A 20,367-nucleotide genomic window follows, 5' to 3' on the forward strand; every position below is an offset into this window, starting at 1 on the left:
GCCATCTCAGAAAGCTTAGGCTTCCTTTTAGCATCAAAATGTTAGGCCTGCAGCTTGGCTTTCCAGTCTTTAGAAGCTGAGTTGGTCAGCACCAGCACGTCTGCAGAGCCTCTGCACTGCCATAGGGTGTGCAGCATACAGGCGGGAAGAGTGCAGTGGCACCAGGCTGAACAGCACAGCTCTCTAAAGCAAGTCAGAGCTGTTTTTTAAAATGTCGGCAGAGGAGGGGTAACCCAGTGTTGGGAGCTTGTCTCACAAAACCCTAGGCGTGTTCCACTCCACTAGAGACAAAAACATGTTGGTGTCATCTTCTCCTTTCCAGCTAAGTTTTTTTTACCTTCTCATTGTTGCTAAGGAAGACTGTGTTCTTTACTTTGAACCTGTGAGAGTGGGAGTGTTGCCTCAGTGATGCTGAAGGAAACCTGAATCTGACCAGCCCTTGAGCCTGCCACTTTGACCATTTGCACACCCAGACCTTTCTTCCCTTTCACCATCTGAGTGTGTTAATGTGCTCACTCTCAGCCCTAACTGGCCTTCCTCACAGTTCTCTGCTGTGAGTTGTCACTGATTACAGATGTCATTATTGAAAGCTTCATAATTGCAAAGTAGTTCTGTGACTGAAAAAGTAGCCTTGATGTTTTTATTGTGGTGGGGCCCACGTTTGCCTGTTTTCTTGTGCATCCTTTTTCTTAACGGACTCCTAGATATCTGCATGGTGTTTGAAGTGTTGGGGCATCATCTACTCAAGTGGATCATCAAGTCCAACTATCAGGGGCTTCCGCTGCCTTGTGTCAAAAAAATCATCCAGCAAGTATGTATGTTGGTCATTGCTGTGTGTGTGGCATGCTTCCCCTCAGGCCCGTGGGATTGCTCTCTCTCTTTTTTTGGGAGGGGGGCAGGGGAGAAACCTATAATTGTATAGACCATGCTGCCCCAGAACTGAGGCCTACATTTTCTTCCTGGGTGCTGGGATTTTAAAGGCTTTCACCACTACACCTGGCTTATGGTACCTTTTTATATAAAAATGTCAGGTGTTTCCTGTTCATAACAAAACTTTAGAAACTAATGATCACGGCTGGGAAATGACTCACTCGGGAAGGGTCTGCCCCTGAGTGTGAAGACCTAAGTTTGGATTCCTAACACCAGACACAAAAGCTGACATTGTGCTTTTTAAAAAAAGGGGGGGGGGCTGGAGAGTTGGCTCAGGGGTTTAAAGCACTGGCTGCTCTTCCATGGGGCTCAGGCTCAATTCCCAGCACTCACATGGCAACTCACAACTGTAACTCCAATATCTGACACCCTCACACAGACACACATGCAGGCAAAACACCAGTGCACATAAAATAATATAAATAAGTAAATAAAATTTTCTTTAAAGTGTGTGGAGCCTGGCGGTGGATCTCTGTGAGTTTGAGGCCAGCCTGGTCTACAAAGTGAGTCCAGGACAGCCAGGGCTACACAGAAACCCTGTCCTGGGGAGAAAAAAAAAAGTGTAGTATTTGCCTGCATGTCTGCTTCGCATGTGTGCCTGGTGTAGACAAGCGACCGGCAGAGGGCGCTGCGTTCCCTGAGACTGGAGTTGAGCTGGGTCTTCTGGAGGAACAGCCAGCATTCTCATCGGCTGAGCCTACTCTTTGGTTTTTTAAAGTGTGTTGTGATTTTGTATTGATGAGATTCTGCTTTATTTGCATTCAGGTGCTGCAGGGTCTGGACTATTTACACACCAAGTGCCGCATCATCCACACTGACATCAAGCCAGAGAACATCCTGTTGTCAGTGAACGACCAGTACGTTCGGAGGCTGGCTGCAGAAGCCGCAGAATGGCAGCGATCTGGAGCGCCCCCACCTTCTGGGTCTGCAGGTACATGGGCAGCTCTGCTTGAGTCAGAACCTCAAGAAGAATTCTGTTCTCACTTGGTCATAGACCATGGAACAGTACTCACTGAGAAGGTACTTTAGAAACACCAGCAACGTTCAAGACACTTACCAGGATTCTTCCAAATGGGAAGAAAATGAGCAGTTGTTTTTTAGATAAAAATATCTACACAGTAAAATATCTGACTTAAATTATTGTTTTAAGGTTGGTTTGTTTGTTTGTTTTTTAAGGACTTTAAAATGTTGACTTTGTAAGGGCAGCTTTTGTGCGTGTGGACATTAGGACGGTGTGTGGGAGTCAGTGCACCACCGGGTGGGTCTTGGGGAGTCAGGCCCAGGTAGTTAGCCTGGGTAGCAAGTGTCTTCTTACACACCAGCCTAGGCTGAGTTGGGCTCCCGATCCTTGTGTCTCAGGCCCCCGATGCCTAGATTGTAATTGTGCGTGACACTGGGCGCTCCCTATGTATTTGCCCATTGGTGCTCACACACTTGGTGAGGACTAGGTGACATGGCCGGGGAGAACCGCAGCTGTCTTCACTGATGAGGACACCTTAGCCCAGTCACCTGGTAGCGTAGCTGGAAGAGTGCCACGGTGCTGCGCTCAGTGTGTGGCGATTGCTGACTGGGCAGCTTTGCCATAGGCTGTGCAGAGTTTCGTTTTAGAAGCTGGATTGTATTGGAAGAAGCTCTTGACACTTGTTCCTTGGAAGGAAGAGCAGATGAGCAGCAGGAGGCGGCCGCTGATGCAGAGGGCTCAGCCGTAAGAGGAGAGGAGCCTGAACTGCATGGCCACCCTCACGGCCTGGGGAGGAGCTGTAACAACGCAGCCCAGCCCAGCCGTCACCTGGAACGTGCCCCAGATCACCCTTCTACAGTGGCAGGGAGCGCACCAGCACATGACATGTGCCCTGCACACCTGCCGAGCAGAGTTTGATTCCTAGAACCCATACAAGGCAAAAGTGGGAAACTGACTCCAGAGTTGCCCTCTGACCTCCACATGCATGCATTGTGCCACAAAGCCACACAGTAAAAACGCCATGCGTTTCCCTTTCTTTTCTTTTTTTCTTTCTCTGTCTTTTTGTTGTTGGTGGTTTCTCGAGCCAGGGTTTCTCTGTGTGGTCTTGGCTGTCCTGGGTTCACTGTGTAGACCAGGCTGGCCTCGAACTCACAGAGAACCGCCTGCCTCTGCTTCCCGAGTGTACCACTGCATCCAAATGCTATTTTTTTTTTCTTTTTTCTTAAAAGAAATAAAACTGGCAAGTGCTAGAGGGAAACATAAAGAGGCAGGAATGCTGGCTGCTGTGCGTGGGAAGCGCAGCGCTGGTGTGAGCAGCTGTGGCATTAACTGAGCCTGGCTCTGCATAGACGGGCACTGGTGGGGAGAGCATTTTACAGTCTGGCCGAAGAGGTGCACGCCTTTAATTTCAGCAGACAGAGGCAAGTGAATTTATGAGTTTGAGGCCAGCCAGGTCTACCTAGTGAGGCCTCGCCTTTTTAAAAAAACAAACAATGCCTTTAATCTCAGCACTCAGGACGAAGAGGCAGGCGGCCTGCAGTGAATTCCAGGCCAGCCTGGTCTACAAAGTGAGTCCAGGACAGCCGAGGCTACACAGAGAAACCCTGCCTTGAAAACCCCGCACCCTAAAAAACAAACAGACTACTTAAATAACATTTGTCATCTTTCTGTTGTTTTCTTAAAAAATAATGCAGCTTCCTGCAGTGTCACTTAGGCAGGGTAGACTGTGTGAGGGGAGGGCCCCTAACCTGCCTTCTTGCCTGCCAGTGCCGGGACTCTCACTGTTTTTCTCTTTCTTTTCAGTCAGTACTGCTCCACAACCTAAGCCAGTAAGTACAAGCACACAGTGCTTCTGTGTTACTCCTGGTCTCTGGGTGCTGGGCGCGGGTGCGATGTGAAGGGTCATGGCTTGCTTAGTTAGGCTTTGGAAAGGAAAGAAAAAGACTATGTCTTGCGCTTCTGTGATTTTTCTCCAGTAAATGCCATCGTGTCGTCAGCAAGTTTGTCCTGATGAGGCTTCTGTAACAGAGGTGTCTGAGTAACAAGCCCCACAGACCAGAAGACAAATGTCCTTTTTTATTCAGTTTTGTAGAAAATCTTCAGATTTTACATTAATGAAATACCAGGGAAAGAGTGGAATTTAATTAGGAAATAATTAAAGTTAACAGTTGTCTCCAACCAGGGGTAATGGATTAACCACCTGAAGGCCTTATCTGTTTGTAATCTCCGCCCAGGCTGACAAAATGTCAAAGAATAAGAAGAAGAAATTGAAGAAGAAGCAGAAGCGCCAGGCAGAATTACTAGAGAAGCGAATACAGGAAATTGAGGAAATGGAGAAAGAGCCGGGCCCTGGGCAAAAAAGACCTAACAAGCAAGAAGCATCAGAGAGTCCTGTTGAAAGACCCTTGACAGAGAACCCACCTAATAAAATGACCCGAGAGAAACTTGGTATAACAGAGCATTGCGACAGTGACTTCATGGCACACTTGAGCACTGGTTGTTATCGTTGTTATGTGATGTTTGGTTTCATGTATGCAGCTCGTCTGTGGGGGTGTCCTGTGAGGACTGAGACCTGGCCGTAGTGTAGGCCGGCGTGGTAAAGTGTAACTTGTTGCTTTCTCCCCAGAAGTGGAGCTAGACTTGTAGCTACTGGGTAAGGATGAAGTGTTTGTCCTCCGTCAGCAGCTGTTAGAGGGCTGCTGTCTTGTTTTTATGCCACTCAGTATGAGCTCTAGAAAATGCTTTAATCTTGTGACAATTGTCCCGTTGTTAACTGCACACACATGCATCCTTCTCTCTTTGTTCCTCAGAAGAGTCCAGTTCACCAGGCCAGGATCAGACACTCACAGAACACGACGTAGAGGGTGGTACAGCAGAAGTTAATTGCAATGGAGTAATTGGAATCGCTAATTACACTGAAAACAGTAATAATGAAACAACGAGGCTTAAAGAGGATCTACATAATGCTAATGACTGTGATGTGCACACTTTGAAGCAGGAACCTAGTTTCCTAAACTCCCCAAATGGAGATAGCAGTACATCTCAAGAAACGGACTCTTGCACACCTGTGACCTCTGAGGTGTCAGAGACCATGACATGCCAGTCCTCTGTAGAGCAGTCACTCAGCGAGCAGGACACCAACCATCTTGAGGACAGCATTCGGGCGGAGACACCTTCTGGGGATGAGCAGGAGCACAACGGGCCGCTGGACAGCAAAGGTACCACACACAGCCCCCGCAGCTCTGCCCCCCACAGCTCTGCCCGCGCAGTTTGGGCTCGAATCCCTGGGCACACTGGTGCCGAGGGTTTTGTAACTTCGGGTTTACAGCAGGCGTCAGGTTTGGGTTTTTTTTGGTGGGGAGAGGGGTATTTGTTTTTCAGTGAAGCAGGTGTGGTGGGCAGACTTTGTGTGCTCTGGGCAGGAATTCCACTCCTGAGCTGCGTCTCCTGGTGTGCAGGTTACTTCATTATATATGAGTGCTCTGTCCATCTGCATGTGCGCCTGCAGCCAGAAGAGGGCAGTAGAGGATGCAGGCAGTTGTGAGCCGCCATGTGGCTGCTAGGAATTTAGCTCAGGACCTCTGGAAGAGCAGACCACTGAGCCATGTCTCCAGTCCGTAGCTAAGTTTAAATGCGTCCTGTGGGGGTTTTGCACCCTAGAAACTGGAGGCTTAGAAAGCTTCCTCATCACTTGCCCCGGGGGTGGGGGGGCTAACTAGCTAAGTCTCACTGTGGAGACCTTTGTTTCCCTTAGGCTATCAGATTCATTAAATTCTTACTGATAATGGCTGTTGTCTGTAGGAAAATTCACTGCTGGAAACTTTCTTATTAATCCCCTTGAGCCAAAAAATGCTGAAAAACTCAAGGTGAAGATCGCTGACCTTGGGAACGCCTGCTGGGTGGTGAGTCACACTCCTGTGCTGTGTTTTGAAATGACTGACTTAGCAAAGTATGGAAAGGAGGATACTGTGGGGGGAAATCAACCCCAAGCCCCACCAGCTCCGTTTTCCGCTTCAGTCACGCCTGCTGGCTTGTTCCTCGCCTTTGGTCACTTTGCCCTCAGGGGCCCTTGTCACACCCTCCTCCCTCACACAGCTCCATCCTCAGAGTGCACGGTGACTTTCAAAGCTGTAGCCTTGTCAATTCAGTTACCATTTTGCTGACCCAGCATTGATGGAGATTCGGTTGGCTGTGTGTATTGCAAGTGTGCCTGTTACTGCGGACTTGCCATTACAATGGCCATCCCTAGATGCAGGGTCCTGAGTCAGCTCACAGGGAATGGCTGCATCAGAGGCTTTGTGCTGAAGTGTTCTGTTACTTAACTTCAAAATACATGTGATTTTATATATATATATATATATATATATTTTTTTTTTTTTTTTTTTAAAGTAATAGTTTCTTTGCAGCCCGGTGGTGGTGGTGGTGGTGGTGGTGGTGGTGGTGGTGGTGGTAGTGCAGCACACCTTTAGTCCCAGCACTGGAGAGGCAAAAGCAGGCAGAGCTCTGTGAGTTCGAGGACAGCCAGGGCTACCCAGAGAAACCCTGTCTCAAAATACCAAAACCTGAGTAGTGGCATCGTGTGCCACTGTTCCTGACTGGACAGCCCTCCTTTACACAGGGCCTCCACTGAACCTGGGCCTAACCGTTCTTCAACTAGCTTGCCCTGCCCGTCATTCCTGGAGAGACCCTCCGTGCCGTCCCCGCCTGTCTTCCACGTCGGTGCTGGGGGTCACACTCAGGCCTACCATAGCTATTTCCTTTGTCCTGGGTGCTACCTTTCACGGATCACTGCTGAAATGTCTATAATCTCTTCACCGTTTCACATTGGGTGCTGGGTGTCCCACCTGGCTGCACGCTAGTCAGTTCTCACTTTTCAGCCATTTCTTCAATTTGCCAACTTCTGGCATTCATTAATGGGATTTTATATGATTTCCAAAACGCTTGAGTCTTGTTTTTGTTTGTTTTGGGTTGGGGTTTTTGTTTGCTTTGTCTTTATGTATCAGTTTTACCGTGTGTGGTTTAGAGTCAGTGCAGATTTGACTTTAAATCCAGCATCTGCCTGGTTAGGTTTTCACTCCCTGGGACAAGTTCCTGCCTGGGAGCTGGTAATGCATTGTGCTGTGTCCCCGCCCGCCTGCCCTTCACCTGTGATGGCTCAAACCAGTATGATAGGAGAAAAGCAGTGCCCTCAGTCCAACAGCAGCCTGTAGTCAAGGCTTCCTTCAAGGGCTTGTGTGTAGAGCTGGTCTAAGGGTCGTTAGTTCCTGGAGCCTGGCTCTTACTGGGCCAGGTCTTTCTCCCACAGTTGTAAGGGGCTGTTTTGCTAGGATAGGCGTGGCAGCCTGGGCGGCTCACAGGCTGGCTGCCTTTCAGAACCTGAAACCCACCATTTCAGCAAGCACTCCTGGCATCTAAGAAATCTGCATCATCCTGAAGGGCCGGCCTGCTTTTCTCAGTGTTCTGCTGTTTCCGTTTCTGGTGCTCTGTGTATTTTATTTATTACAGTACAATTTGGCAAGGCTCTTTCCTGCTGTGACTATTAACAGAGCTGTCTGTGCCTCGCGAGTGAAATTCTTCTCCATGCTGTATGAGGTCTTTCTGTCGTGGCCAGTGTGGTGCTGCCGCTCGCCTACCCCACCAGGCTTGGGTGTGCTGATTGTCCTCCCGTGTGTCTAGGTCTAATATGGCCTTGGCTCGCCCGTCATCAGAGCAGAGCATCTCCCAGGATAGCTTTGGAGGAAGCTCCTGGCTCCAGTTGGTCCAGCATTTCAGACTGTCCCACACAGGACTTTCATTAAGCCTGCATTGCTCAACGTTTAGAGCCTGGACCACAAATGCTATCTCAGCTTGTTTAACCATTTTCCTAGTTTTATGTGGGCCCCTGTATAGGTATTATTCATCCCAAATCAGCCTGAAGAAGTCTCAAAAAGAGAATGCCCTCCCATTTCCCTTAAAGGGGGGTTGAGTAAGGTTTTGGGCTATGGATATTTATCTTCATTGGGAATTGGTTGTATTATTTATTACTGGTTTTGTTCAGAGAGAGAACGAGGTTGGACTCAGGGATTTTTCTCTGAGAATATAGAAGTATATAGGAATGATAGGACAAAAGGTAGATTATTGAATCTACTCTTCAGCTTAAGGCCTTAATTGTTACTGGCAAAGCTATTTTTAATTCATTGGTATAGAATATTAGATAGTGATGTAAAATAAGTTTTTTTTAATTCATTGTACTATTCAATTTTATCACAAGACTATACATCCTAGGTTTAATAGATAGATAAAGTAAAATATTTAGATTAAGTCTTCAAAAACCTCAGAGACCTACAGAATATGGCATTTAAAGAAATTTTGTTTTGAGGATTCTTTGAAAATGAGACAGGTTGACTCCTGGCAACACCCAGCCTGCCTCAAAGAAGGTAATGAGCATCGAGGAGCCTCCTTATGGAGATGGCTTCAGATGTGGCAAACCAGCCACTGGGCAAAAAATGTCCTTGTTTTCTGCCACAGACAGAATTCTGCCTGAAATGGGCAAGCTGGGATGCAGGTGAAGTTGACGGCCTAACTCGGCCAAGACAGGGTAGGCAAGTCCTCAGCAGTCCCTGCCTCACCAACATGCCTGTCAGATAAAGTGGGCCAGAAGGCTGAAGAGGATGCTCCAATGTGTTAAAGAGTTTCGAGTGACTGTTCAGTTAGCAAAGTGTCTCTGTCTCTTCTCTCTCCACCCCCCCCACCCCCATTTTGGAAGCTGCTAACCTGCACTTCCTGTTCACTCAGCTATTTAATTTTATTCCTTCTCAAGTCTCTGATGGGGTGGAAGACAGCGAAACATTATGAGTATAACATGAATATAACTATTGTTTTGTGGTTCTTGTGTGTGTATATTGTATATTGGTGTGATGATATAAATGTATAGGTAAAAGTTTTGTTGTTGTTTTTTTATTAGACTAAAAGGAATTGTGGAGGAATGCTGAGTGGATGTATCGACCATCAGTAAAGCGCTGTTTAGCCAATCACCTGGGCAGAAGGACAGGAAGTGGAAGGCGGGGCTTGCTGGGGGAAGGAGAGCAAGTTTGGTAGTTGAGGGAGAGAAGGTTGACAGGGGAGAGGGACAGAGGGAAGAATGGCCGACCGCTGGAGCATCGCAGCTTGGGGTCCTATGTATTATACATCAGTTTAGAGTAGTTTGTTTACCGTAATTTAGGAGTACATTTGTATTAGTATAGTTTCTGCCCAGCGTGGAGCTGGCAGCCTGGAAAGCACGCTTCGGACTCTGTGTCTTTATTTAGCAATTTTAGGCTGAACCGATAAATGTTTACTGTAACAATGCTTGTGAAATTAGCTAAAGAGAACTTACTTTGGTCTCTCTTGTTTTTCTCTTTTTGAATAAATGACTCTTACGGATCTCCACTCACTGAATTATTCAGCACAAGCATTTCACTGAAGACATCCAGACGCGGCAGTACCGGTCATTGGAAGTCCTGCTAGGGTCTGGCTACAACACCCCTGCTGACATCTGGAGCACCGCGTGCATGGTAAGCCCTGCCTTGCCTGTTTGCTAGCTGCAGTTTTCTAGCAAAGCAACACAGCTGCTCACAGAACCCCTAGGGGTGCGGGTAATGAAAGCAGATGTTCTGAGACATTGGTTTTCTGTATTAGTAGATTACTAACTAGTATCCTTGACCTGTTTGCTGACTGGGGACACCCCTGGGAAGGCTTGTGTCTTCTGCAGTTCAGTAGCCCCAGTCACCTACTGCTTTCTGCTGGGGTGTGTTGTTCCTTGATTACGGCTTTCCCCCTTTATGGCCGTCTGTGGTGGTCAGCGCTGGCCAGCAGGCATCATTGTTTTGTGGGCTTGAGCCATGCTCAGAAAGACCCTGGCTGCTCATACTAGACAGGCTGATGACATGGTCCCTACACGAGTGCCCTCAAGGCTGGCGTTTCCAAGTCAGCTGCTGACCACAGGATTAATTGAAGGTTCCCACTTGCTCAGGGAGTGTAGCTTAGCATTTTGTTACTGTGGATACAAATTCAGGGCCAGACTAACAGAGAAGATGGGGGGCGAGGAGGCAGACACCGACAAGACTCTTGCTGGACTGTGTCACCACCAGGGAAGGTCCTCTGTGCACACCTTAGTTACTGTTTCATTAGTCCCACAAGATCAAAGTTCTCAGAATTAAGGCTTACAGAGGAGAGGGCTGGCTGCGTGCGGGAAGGCAGGAGGGTTGCCAAGATCCAGGGTAGGACCAGCCTGGGTCACACAGTCAAGACTGTCAGAAACATCAGCAGAACCTGGAGGGCTGTTTGCATTTCTAGACGATTTGAGATTCCAGCACAGGAGGGAGCTGCTCTTCTCAAAAGTGATTTGGAACACCCGTTGGCCCCCTTGCCTGGCCACAGGGAAGCTCAGCGTGGCTGGAGGAGAGCAGTGCGAGCGAGCTGCATGTTTCTGGGGTACAGAGTGTCGTGATGGCATCTGAGTCATCTCAGGCATGGTCTCTTGGTGGCTAGAACATGCAGAATTGTAGGCCTATGAGCTGGATAAAGGCCCCTGACAGCCTGGGGCCTACATGGTGGGAAAGAAAGTTGTCACTACAGTCACACACACAGGGGGAACTAATGAGTGAAGTGCAATTATTAAGGAACATTCTGAGTCTTCTCTGTCTTCACTGTATTGTTGGTTGAGGTGAGCCCACTGCTCATCACCTCTATCCACTCTGCTTTTATGTTCTGTTTTCCTTTTTCCACTTTGGTTTGTTTGTGCTTTAATTTATATTGGTTGTGAAAAACAAGAGGTAGAGAGGAAAAAGGAGAAGGCGCGGAGAGAGAGGAAGGGACTGGACCAGCTCGTGAGACAGAGACACCTAAGGACCCGTCCTGCCGACGGATTCCAGGAGGTTTACTCTTCTGTCCCTTTAACCTTTTTTTCCTTCTTGTATATGCTAGTTGGGTTGTATAATAAAGTTTAATTGTTAATAAACAGAGCCAACAGTTGCTTTTACCCAGTGGGATACCGCAGTGTCATTGCTAATTGATGATCAGTTGTATTTTTTTTCTTCCCCGGTTTTTACTGTTACAGCTGTGTCACCTAGGTTAGGACTCCTAGCAGTAGGCACTCTGTGTCTTGGATGCTTTCACATGTCGTCTCTCTCTCTCTCTCTCTCTCTAAGGCCTTTGAACTAGCCACAGGTGACTATTTGTTTGAGCCTCATTCAGGGGAGGATTACACGCGAGATGAAGGTGAGTTGCCTTTCCCAGCTGTTGGGGTAGGTGCACGTAAGACCCCGGAAGTGGAGAAGCTGAGTGGGACAGTGCAGTCATCCTAGCACTAAGGAGGCAGAAGCAGGAAGGTCACAGGGTCTTGGCCAGCCTAGGCTACACATTGATGCTCTTTCTCACAAGTTTAAAAGTAGACACCCTGTACTGGGGTCAGATAGAGAAGAAGATACTGAAAGAAAGATAGTAAAGATGGCTGCTCGTGGCTGGGCTGCTCCACTGGCATGTGTGAGCCCTGAGAACAAGTCCCTGCACCGCTTACACTGGGGAGACGGCACATGGCTGCAAGCCCAGCCCTGGAGAGCTGGCAGAAGGCTTGCCTGCCAGCCTGGGCTCTATGAGGTCACCCTTGGTTTAAGAAACAGGGAGGGGGAGAAAAAGAGAAAGAAATACTGAAGAGCTCCAGCAGCCCACAATGGCTGACTTGCCAATTTGGGGTTCTCTGTTTTGTCGAGTTTCCTTTTCAGCATCTGCTTGTCTTCCTTGAAGTCAGTGAGTTTTCACCCTGCTCACATGACCTGTCAGTTATGACTTGATGTTGATTTGTAATCTAATCTTCTTTTTTAATTAATTTATTTTTATTTTATGTGCATTGGTGTTATGCCTACATGTATGTCTGTATGAGAGTGTCAAATCTTGGAGTTACAGACAGGTTTGAGCTGCCGTGTGGGTGCTGGGAATTGAACCTAGGTCCTTTGGAAGAGCAGTCAGTGCTCTCAGCTGCTGAGCCATCTCTCCAATCCCCTGTGATCTAATCTTTTTTTTTTTTTTTAAGATTTATTTATTTGTTATGTATACAATGTTCTTTCTGCATGTACAGAGGGCACCCAGATCTCATTACAGGTGGTTGTGAGCCACCATGTGGTTGCTGGGAATTGAACTCAGGACCTTTGGAAGAGCAGCCAGTGCTCTTAACCTCTGAGCCATCTCTCCAGTCCCCTGTGATCTAATTAATCTAATTTTAATCTAATCTTCAACACTACTTGGAGGCAGCACCACACCCAGCCCAGCATTTCTCTTTTCTACAAATTAAAGCTATGTTTATTTTCTTTTTAAGTTGTACAAAATTCTGTTTTAAAACAAAATACAGTGGATTTGAATTTTGTGGCCCTGTGAAGCACAAACTGTCAGTTGCTCCACCTAAGGCCAGTGGGGAAGACAGTGAGGAGCATCTGGTTTTGCCAGCCTCATGTCCAGATTTCTGGTGAATAAAAAAATGTTGGGGAGCCAGGCTTTGTGGAGCCAGGAATGCCCTCTGTTCTGTTGTGCAGCACAGCTGCTGCCTTTGCATAGGAGTAGGCCGTGTGAGTATGCCTTGCTAAAACTCTAAGCACTGTTGAGAAATGGCAGGTCAGAAGCCTGCTTGTTTTGCTCAGTGCAGTTAGGGCATGTTTCTATGAAGCTGTCACTCCACGTGCCTCTTGTTAGAAGGTGGCGTAGAGTTATGACGTAGCAATGAAAATGATTTTATGCTTGCAGGTCAGCACAGTAAGGAGCTGTGTGTGTTAAAGGGCTGTGGCCTGTGGAAGGTGGAGAAGCTGCTGCTGTAGAAATGCAGAGCTGCAGGTTTACAGAGCTTTAAAATGCCCTACTGTCTCTCTCTTAGATACTGTGTCTTTGCTTGACAAGATTCCATGAAAGTACATGCTACAGAATACACACAATGATTACAGTTACATGGGATAGGACCTTCAGCTACCAAACTGAAAGTTAAAGTCTATGAAAGGTCCCATGTAGGGACCCTGTACTCCATCCTCCAGTCCGGACTCATGGCCAGGCCAGCCCCCAAACCCGGCTGTTCCTCTGCACCTTGGCTTTTAAATGTGTGTGATTTATTTAGCAATTGTGGTGATCTGGGAATGCTAATGTGGTGTTTCCTCTGGCTGAAGAACCCACTAGACCCAGGCTTATGGCCTAAAGTAAAGCTGTAGTATAGATGGGCTTCCAAACTTAGGAAGCGTGCGGGTGGGCAGGCACATATGTGGTCTTCTCAGTCTGCCCTGGACACATTGGTTTTATTTGTCACTGACCAGCTACCCCATTGGGAACGTGCTCATGGAAAACCTTGCTTCCTGCTTCACTTTGACCCTGTTGGGCTCAGCCCACTGGGCTCGCTCATGCTGTAGAGCTGCTAGGCAGAGTTGAATGGTCAGAGGACTTCCGCGGTCTCAGGTAGACCAGCCCAGCGACCACTCGCCATTAGAGCTTCTCAGCCAGGGTTAACTTTGGATCTCCCTCTGGGCTGCCTGGAGCAGTGCCGAGCTGGTGTCTTTGGAGTGAACTCTGCATTAAATATACAGTCCATTTCTCCTCTAGGACAGAAAGCAAGTATGCAGTGCCCTATACAGTGGCGTCTGCCACCTTCTGTCTGTGTCTAGCAGCACTTAGTCATTTCTGCTCTTGTGTTCATTGCTTTGAAATGCCTGTGTGTGCAGATCACATCGCTTTGATCATAGAACTTCTGGGGAAGGTGCCTCGCAAGCTCATTGTGGCGGGAAAATACTCCAAGGAATTTTTCACCAAAAAAGGTAAAGCAAATCTATTTGTTCCCAGTTCTTAAAGGGGTAAAAGCGTCTGACACGAGAAGGTGCGTGTTTCTGGGTCCTGTTCCCTGGGTGCTGCAGAGAGTGAGCACAGCCTGAGCCCTCAGCGTGCCTTCGCAGGCACTGAGCTGGGTCTGGGTGGTTTCTTCTGTGTCTTCCAAGCTGACAGGGAACTTACAATCCTCCTGCTGGGTTAGAGGTGTGTGCCCACCCCTACTTCAAATGTTTTGATTCTGTGTTTCTCATACACTGAGTGTGAAACTGAAATGGAAAATGAATCAAAGGACCTAGGAGCTGTCTGGGCTAATGTTTGTCGGGCCATATGCCCCTGTCCTCATGGCTGCTAACAAGCACTGAGGAACCCAAGCAGGGGGCATCTTGAGAAACAGCTTAAGCCTCTTGAGCAGGAAAATGGTAAGATGCTCTTAAGGGTCCCTTTGTGCTCAAAGTCAGTCACAGTGGGGGCGATTTGGTGGCTCCCAGAAAAAGATGCCCAAATGTCCGCACGTGGAGGTTCTTAGCATTTCCCTGGGAAAGCTTTTGTTTTTGTTTTTCTTTTTTGTCTTTTTAAGACAGGGTTTCTCTGTGTAGCCTTGGCTGTCCTGGACTTGCTTTGTAGACCAGGCTGGCCTTGAACTCACAGTGATCCGCCTGCCTCTGCGAGTGCTGGGGTTACAGGCGTGCGCTGACATGCCTAGTGGGAAAGCTATTAATAAGCCTTTAAGTGCATCATACAGGCAGGATAGAGCCCCCTAGCTCCTGTTGCTTAAGAGGCAGAAGCCAGGATTTCAGGGTCACTTCAGGCAACATAGGAAGACCCCATTGCACCCCAAGAAACAATCTGAAAACTGTCACTTCAAGTTGAAGGAACAGCTCAGTGGTGGAGGCTGCCTGGCTCACAAAGGCCTGTGTGATTTGCCTATCGTTTGTTGAGCATTCAGAGTGGTGCCGCTAAGGCTGCGAGTCTAGATTTGTTGGCACTTTTGTGTACATGTGTCCTGCTGTAAGCCTTTTATTTTTAAATCATTGCCTCATTTTGAAGCAGCATTTGTGGGACTGTGAGCCTGTGCTGTCTCCCCCCAGGTGACCTGAAACACATCACCAAGCTGAAGCCTTGGGGGCTGCTGGAGGTCCTGGTGGAGAAATACGAGTGGCCCGAGGAGGAGGCCGCCGGCTTCACGGGCTTCCTGCTGCCCATGCTGGAGCTCGTCCCCGAGAAGAGAGCCACTGCTGCCGAGTGCCTCCGGCATCCCTGGCTGAATTCCTAAGCCCTCCTGCCTCTGTATGGAGCTCATCACTGACCCACCCGGCCCTTCCCTCTGACACACCCCCTCTTTCCTTTTCAGGGTGAAGCTCTTTCTTCAAGGGTTTCTGATTTTTTTTCTTAATCCAACATGTTCATTTGGGTTTGCTTCCTTGATCCTGTGGAAATCCCCACAGCCATTGGGCATCCTAGGTGAATTTGGCCTTGGTTGGGCTCTGCCAAAGACTAAATGTATGAACAGCCTCCCCTCTGCCCTGCCCTTTCCTTTAGGTTGTCAGTGCCCTTTTTAAAGAGCTGTAAGACCTGCGAGCCTGTCCTTAATTCACTGACTCTAAGAGTCGTATTTTCTAGTGCATATCCCGCTGCCAGCACACGGCTGAGGAGGGGAACGGTGTGAATTCTGTGAACAGCGGAGACATTAAACGTGCTGTATCCAGGCCGCCTCATCTTCCTGGATTCTTTCTGTGTTTCCTATGTTCACATTTTTTCCCCTGCGACTTTTATGATATGTTTTTCGATGGGCACCGTTTTGTCGCTGTTGAGAGCACTGTCAATTCCTCTCGTCCTCTCACACTAAGGCCCTGGAATCTGGAGTCTGATTTTTAATGTGGACAGAACAGAAGCAGCGAGTGACGGTCCCTGGGAGCCTCGGGTGGTGTGGAACTAGTTCTTGTCCGTGTCTTCTGTTGCTTTGGTCTGCTCTTCCTGTTTTGAGCACCCTCTTGGCACTTCTCAGCTTGAGTCGCCTGTCCTGTACTAGAGCACTGGGGTGAATGGATGGGAGGTTTGGGGTTCAGAGCTCAGAGCTGTCCCATCTGGGGAGTGTTCCCACATTCCAAGTCCTTCCCAGACATCTCTCTTCTTTCATCCAGTTTTTCCTGCCTTGCCTAGAGTTCTGGCTTGACTCAGTTTCCCCATGTGGCTTTGCTGTTGTCATTTCTCAGAGGCTTGGGGTCTTTCATGAAACCTTGGGTGAGGAGCCAAGGGGACAGGAGGATGGTGCTTTTCTCGTTCTTTCCCCCTCTGGTTTTGACATTAGCCATCCTATGCTGCTATTTCCTTGTATAGTGTAAGTTTTTAACTACAATTTAAGATGATTGAAATGTACTTGAGGCTTTTTCTTCTTAATGCAAAAAGGCTTTGTGAATTTTGTTTTAGGCTCGGCCTCTTGTAGACTTGATTACCTAAACATTACATGTTCCTTAGGTGAAGCAAGCATCAGGAGGACAGGCTTGGGGTCACATGACAGCTGCTTGCTCATTTAGCAAGGACCAAGTGGGCCTTGACTACAGCACTCTGGGAGCAGCTCACTCCCTTACTTGCAGAAAGCCACGGAGGTGCAAGCCAAGGCTCCCCTAGCAAGCCGAGTGAGATGGCCCCTGCCTGCTGCCTGTGTGGAAGATGGAGAGTCACCCTCTGATTGGCTTCACCAGCGAGCAGCCTCCTGTAACTCCTCAGCGTCACCTGAGGAACTGGCCGGCCATTCATTGGCTCTTGATTGGCTACTGCTGGAACCGGCCGTGTTCCTGTAGAAAGAATCTGTCAGGCTACTATGCACCTATCAGAATAGAGAGCAGAAGACATCACATAACGGCAGGGAAACCCCACAGCAGTTGACTCCGCTCTGGGTTGTCGGCTGCACTGACATCTAAAGCAATAGCGGACCTGCCTGAGGCTGTTGCCAGCAGGTCGGCTGTGGGCCTACAGGGATCCTGGAGACATGACCAAGAAACCCAGGCCGACAGCAGGCATGCTGCAATCAGTGATTCCACAGGGAATTTTACTCGGGGGAGATCCTGGAACTTCATTCTGGAAACAAGTCCCACCAAATAAGGGCTTTCCCCTACCACGTAAGGAGCCAGAGGACCTGGGAGAGCCGGGCAGCAGTGCAGGAGCTGTCTACCCGTGGCTCCTGAGCTTGGCTGAGCACAGTCGATGCTGCAGAGGCCAAGCCTCACCCGAGGACTGCTGTTGGCTCTTGGTTAAGAATAAAGCCCTGATATGTTTTGTATTCTTTCTACTGAGTGCATTGTTTGTGTCCTCACAAATACAGATCAATAAACAGAGTATTTAATAACCTTGTTTTCTAAGTTTTTCTTCTTTGTTGCCAAGCAGCTCGCTAAGTATGCGATGAAGCAGTAACATGGGTGCCTGCTCTTGTGGGGTTTGTAATTTTGCTTCTAACTCTTACATTGTGGGGTTTGCCTGTGTTTTGAAAAAAGTGTATACAGAGCTTATTTCCCACATTCAGGAGATGGCCCAAGTCAGTGACTGTTTGCCATGCAAGCCCCACAAAAAAGGGCCAGGCATGAAAATTAAAAGCCAAAAGTATGACAGCTTTGCAAGGATGGGGACAGGATCCATAGGGCTTGCTGACCAGCCATTTTTTAGCTGAGTCTGTTGGAGCAGTGATACCCTGTCCCCCAAAGAGTAAGCAACAAAGGAAGGCACCTGAGCCAACGGCCTGTCCATGCGTGTACACGTGTGCCCACGTGGTCTCTCCACAACAGTTCCCATCAGTGTGTGAAGGATTTTTATTGCTCCTCTTGGTCTTAGTCAAATTACTGATAGACACAATGCCTTAAGTTTCCAGTTGAGCCAGAAATATGTTTTTAAGGCCTCTGATAATGTAACCTGAGAAGTGCATTGAAGGGCGCTGGCACATGCTGGACCAGAGCTGTGCCCTGAGTGGCATTCTCCGCCTTGGTTTGGGTAACTGGCCTAGACCTTGTCTTGCCTCAGCCATGCAGGTGCCGTGGCTCCATCTGGTGCCTGTTATCTGTACATCTTCCTTTGATTGGAGCGTGTTGGAATACTGGTGAAACTAAAAGCGTCTCTTACTGGTTTTATTTGCCACTTAATTTTTTTGAGTCAGGTTTGTTTTTTAGGGTGTGGGGAGATTTGAGACAGGGTCTCACTATGTACTTAGTTGTCCTGGAATTCGCTATGTAAACCAGACTAGCCTCTGCCTCCCAGCGGCGAGGATTAGAGGCACACACCATTGTCCCTGGCTATACTTGGGTGTCTTTTAGAGGGCTTTCTCGGTTTCCTTTTTTAATTGTTTGTATGTGTATGTGTGCCCACGCGTGCATGCATGGGGGGTGGGGGGAGTTGGTAGTAGGAGGAGGCTTGGTTCTCTCCTTATACCATGGCTTTTAGGATTGAACGCATCTCCTCAGGCTTTGAAGGCAAGCACTTTGACCCTTGAACCAACCTTTCTTTCCTTTCTTTCTATTTTATGTGCATTGGTGGTTTGCCTGCACGTGTACTGTATGAGGGTGTTGGATCCCCTGGAACTGTTAACAGTTGTGAGCTGCCATGTGGGTGCTGGGGATTGAACCTGGGTCCTCTGGAAGAGCAGCTGGTGCTTTCAACCACTGGGCCATCTCTCCAGCCCCCAAGCCTTGCTTGCTCCATGTAGTGATCCAGATTTTAATTTGCCTTTTATATTTGTGGTGTTTTTCTGTTAGTCATAAAAGGTACTTTTGTTTTGTTTTGAGACAGGGTCTCTCTGTGTAGCCTTGGCTGTCCTGGACTCACTTTATAGACCAGGCTGACTTCTAACTCACAGCTATGCACCTGCCTCTGCCTCCCGAGTGCTGGGATTAAAGGCGTGCGCCACCACCACACAGCTTATAAAAAGTTCTTTTTCAAGTACTACAAATAGCTACTTTTTAATCTCTATTTTATTTTGGTTTCTTTTTTTCCGTTTGTTTTTTGTTTTTTTTTTTTCAAGACAGGGTCTCTCTCTATTGCCTTGGCTGTCCTGGACTCACTTTGTAGACCAGGCTGGCCTCGAATTCACAGCGATCTGCCCGCTTCTGCCCCCCGAGTGCTGGGATTAAAGGCGTGCACCAACACGCCGGACTTATTTTGGTTTCTTACACCTACCTTCCTTCTCTACCCCCATCCCTTCCAACACCGGGTAAGAGAAGGCTGGTGGGGAGAGCGGGCGTGGTGTGTAGTTCTCATTAGCTACACAGGTTAGGGTCGCTGATTTCCTTAGGGTGAGTCCATCTTCATTTCAAAATATCTCCAACTTCTCAGCAAACTGCATCAACAACCAGGAGCAGCATGGGCGGGGGGGGAGAACCAGCATTCTTTCTTGGGGCCTCTGTCTGTCTCTTTCTCTGGCCTCTGGCATTTATTCCCTTTCCAGAGTCCTCAGAATTAAACTATTTGTAGCTAACAAAGACCACGCCCCTCTTGGAGTCCACACTAGGCAGTTTGCTGCTGTGGACAATCTGAATCAGCCCCATTCACAGCTGGGATTAAAACAAAAATATGTTTACAGACATAAAAACTTCCGCTACAAAGTACCCATGAGCTGCACAGTGTTTGGGGTTTGTTTGTTGTGCTGTGTTTAACACCCCATAGCTGGGTATAGCAATGTACACCTGTAATTCCGTCACTCAGGAAGCTGAGGCAGGAGGATTGCTACAATTTTGATGCTCACCTGGACTACCCAGTGAGACTGCTGTGTTGTGATAGCATTGACTAGAAAGTGGCCTGTGGGCTAGAGATGGCCCAGAGGTTAAGAGCACTGATTGCTCTTCCAAAGGTCCTGAGTTCAATTCCCAGCAACCACATAGTGGCTCACAACCGTCTATAATGTGACCTGGTGCCCTCTTCTGGCCTGCAGGTGTACATGCAGGAAGAGCGCTGTATACATGATAATGAATCTTTTTTTAAAAAAAGTGACTTCTAAGATGCAGCAGACCAGCCTTGGGTCTCCCTAAGTCCCAGCTAAGTGCAGAGGCTAGAAATCGCAAGCATCACGTGTCCAACGAGACTCCCAGAGGCTAATCCAGCCCAACCCAGCCTATCAGATTTAACTTCTGAGCCCTTACAAGTCTTCAGCCTGATGAGGAAAATGCTGAAGTTGGTGAGTTCCTGCCCTCTGAAACAAGGCATATGACACCAGAGAAGCTTTGGTGACTGTTGGGAGCTGACAAAGCACCCTCTCTTAAGAGCATTGACCAAGTGATGAGGTCTGGGGCCTGCTGGAGTCACCGATTTTCCAAAGTTGGAAGCAGGTATTTACATAAATAGTGTACAGAAATACTGAGATATTACTCGGGGAGGCTTTGTTTTAGGTAGGGTGTGTGTGTGTATTGAGGCGGGGTCTTGCTGGCTACCCTGAAACTCAACTGCGTAGACCAGGCAGATCACAAATGGTGACAGGACTAAAGGCATGTAGCACCGTGCTTGTCTTGCAGTATCAGGTTGGTGTGGACAGATGTGGCCACTCCTTATAAAGGGCAGAGGGCTTCTACTACCACACAGGGCCCCGTTGGACTTAGCACCCTCGGGCCTCCATTTTGTCTAATGAGGCCCAGCTTACCATTCTCAGCGCAGTAAGCCTCCAACTGGAGAGCCTGGCTGCTCACGGCATG

The 20,367-nt window shown here is 48.3% G+C and overlaps 1 protein-coding gene across 3 annotated transcripts in view; it reads left to right on the forward strand.

The window, feature by feature from the left end:
- The window catches only part of SRPK1 (SRSF protein kinase 1), a 41,066-nt gene extending 24,018 nt beyond the window's left edge, over window positions 1-17,048 (forward strand). For all 3 annotated transcript variants that reach the window (XM_084754049.1, XM_084754047.1, XM_084754048.1), the window contains 10 exons: window positions 705-811; window positions 1,696-1,861; window positions 3,695-3,720; window positions 4,126-4,339; window positions 4,702-5,109; window positions 5,693-5,793; window positions 9,316-9,423; window positions 11,059-11,128; window positions 13,600-13,692; window positions 14,791-17,048. In XM_084754049.1, coding sequence (XP_084610175.1) covers window positions 705-811; window positions 1,696-1,861; window positions 3,695-3,720; window positions 4,126-4,339; window positions 4,702-5,109; window positions 5,693-5,793; window positions 9,316-9,423; window positions 11,059-11,128; window positions 13,600-13,692; window positions 14,791-14,975 — 1,478 coding nt within the window. In that variant the 3' untranslated portion in view covers window positions 14,976-17,048. The remainder of the gene's footprint in view (window positions 1-704; window positions 812-1,695; window positions 1,862-3,694; window positions 3,721-4,125; window positions 4,340-4,701; window positions 5,110-5,692; window positions 5,794-9,315; window positions 9,424-11,058; window positions 11,129-13,599; window positions 13,693-14,790) is intronic.
- Window positions 17,049-20,367: the final 3,319 nt, after the last annotated feature.

This window comes from Acomys minous, assembly GCF_964271855.1.
Source record: "Acomys minous genome assembly, chromosome: 13".
Taxonomy (NCBI): Eukaryota; Metazoa; Chordata; class Mammalia; order Rodentia; family Muridae; genus Acomys; species Acomys minous.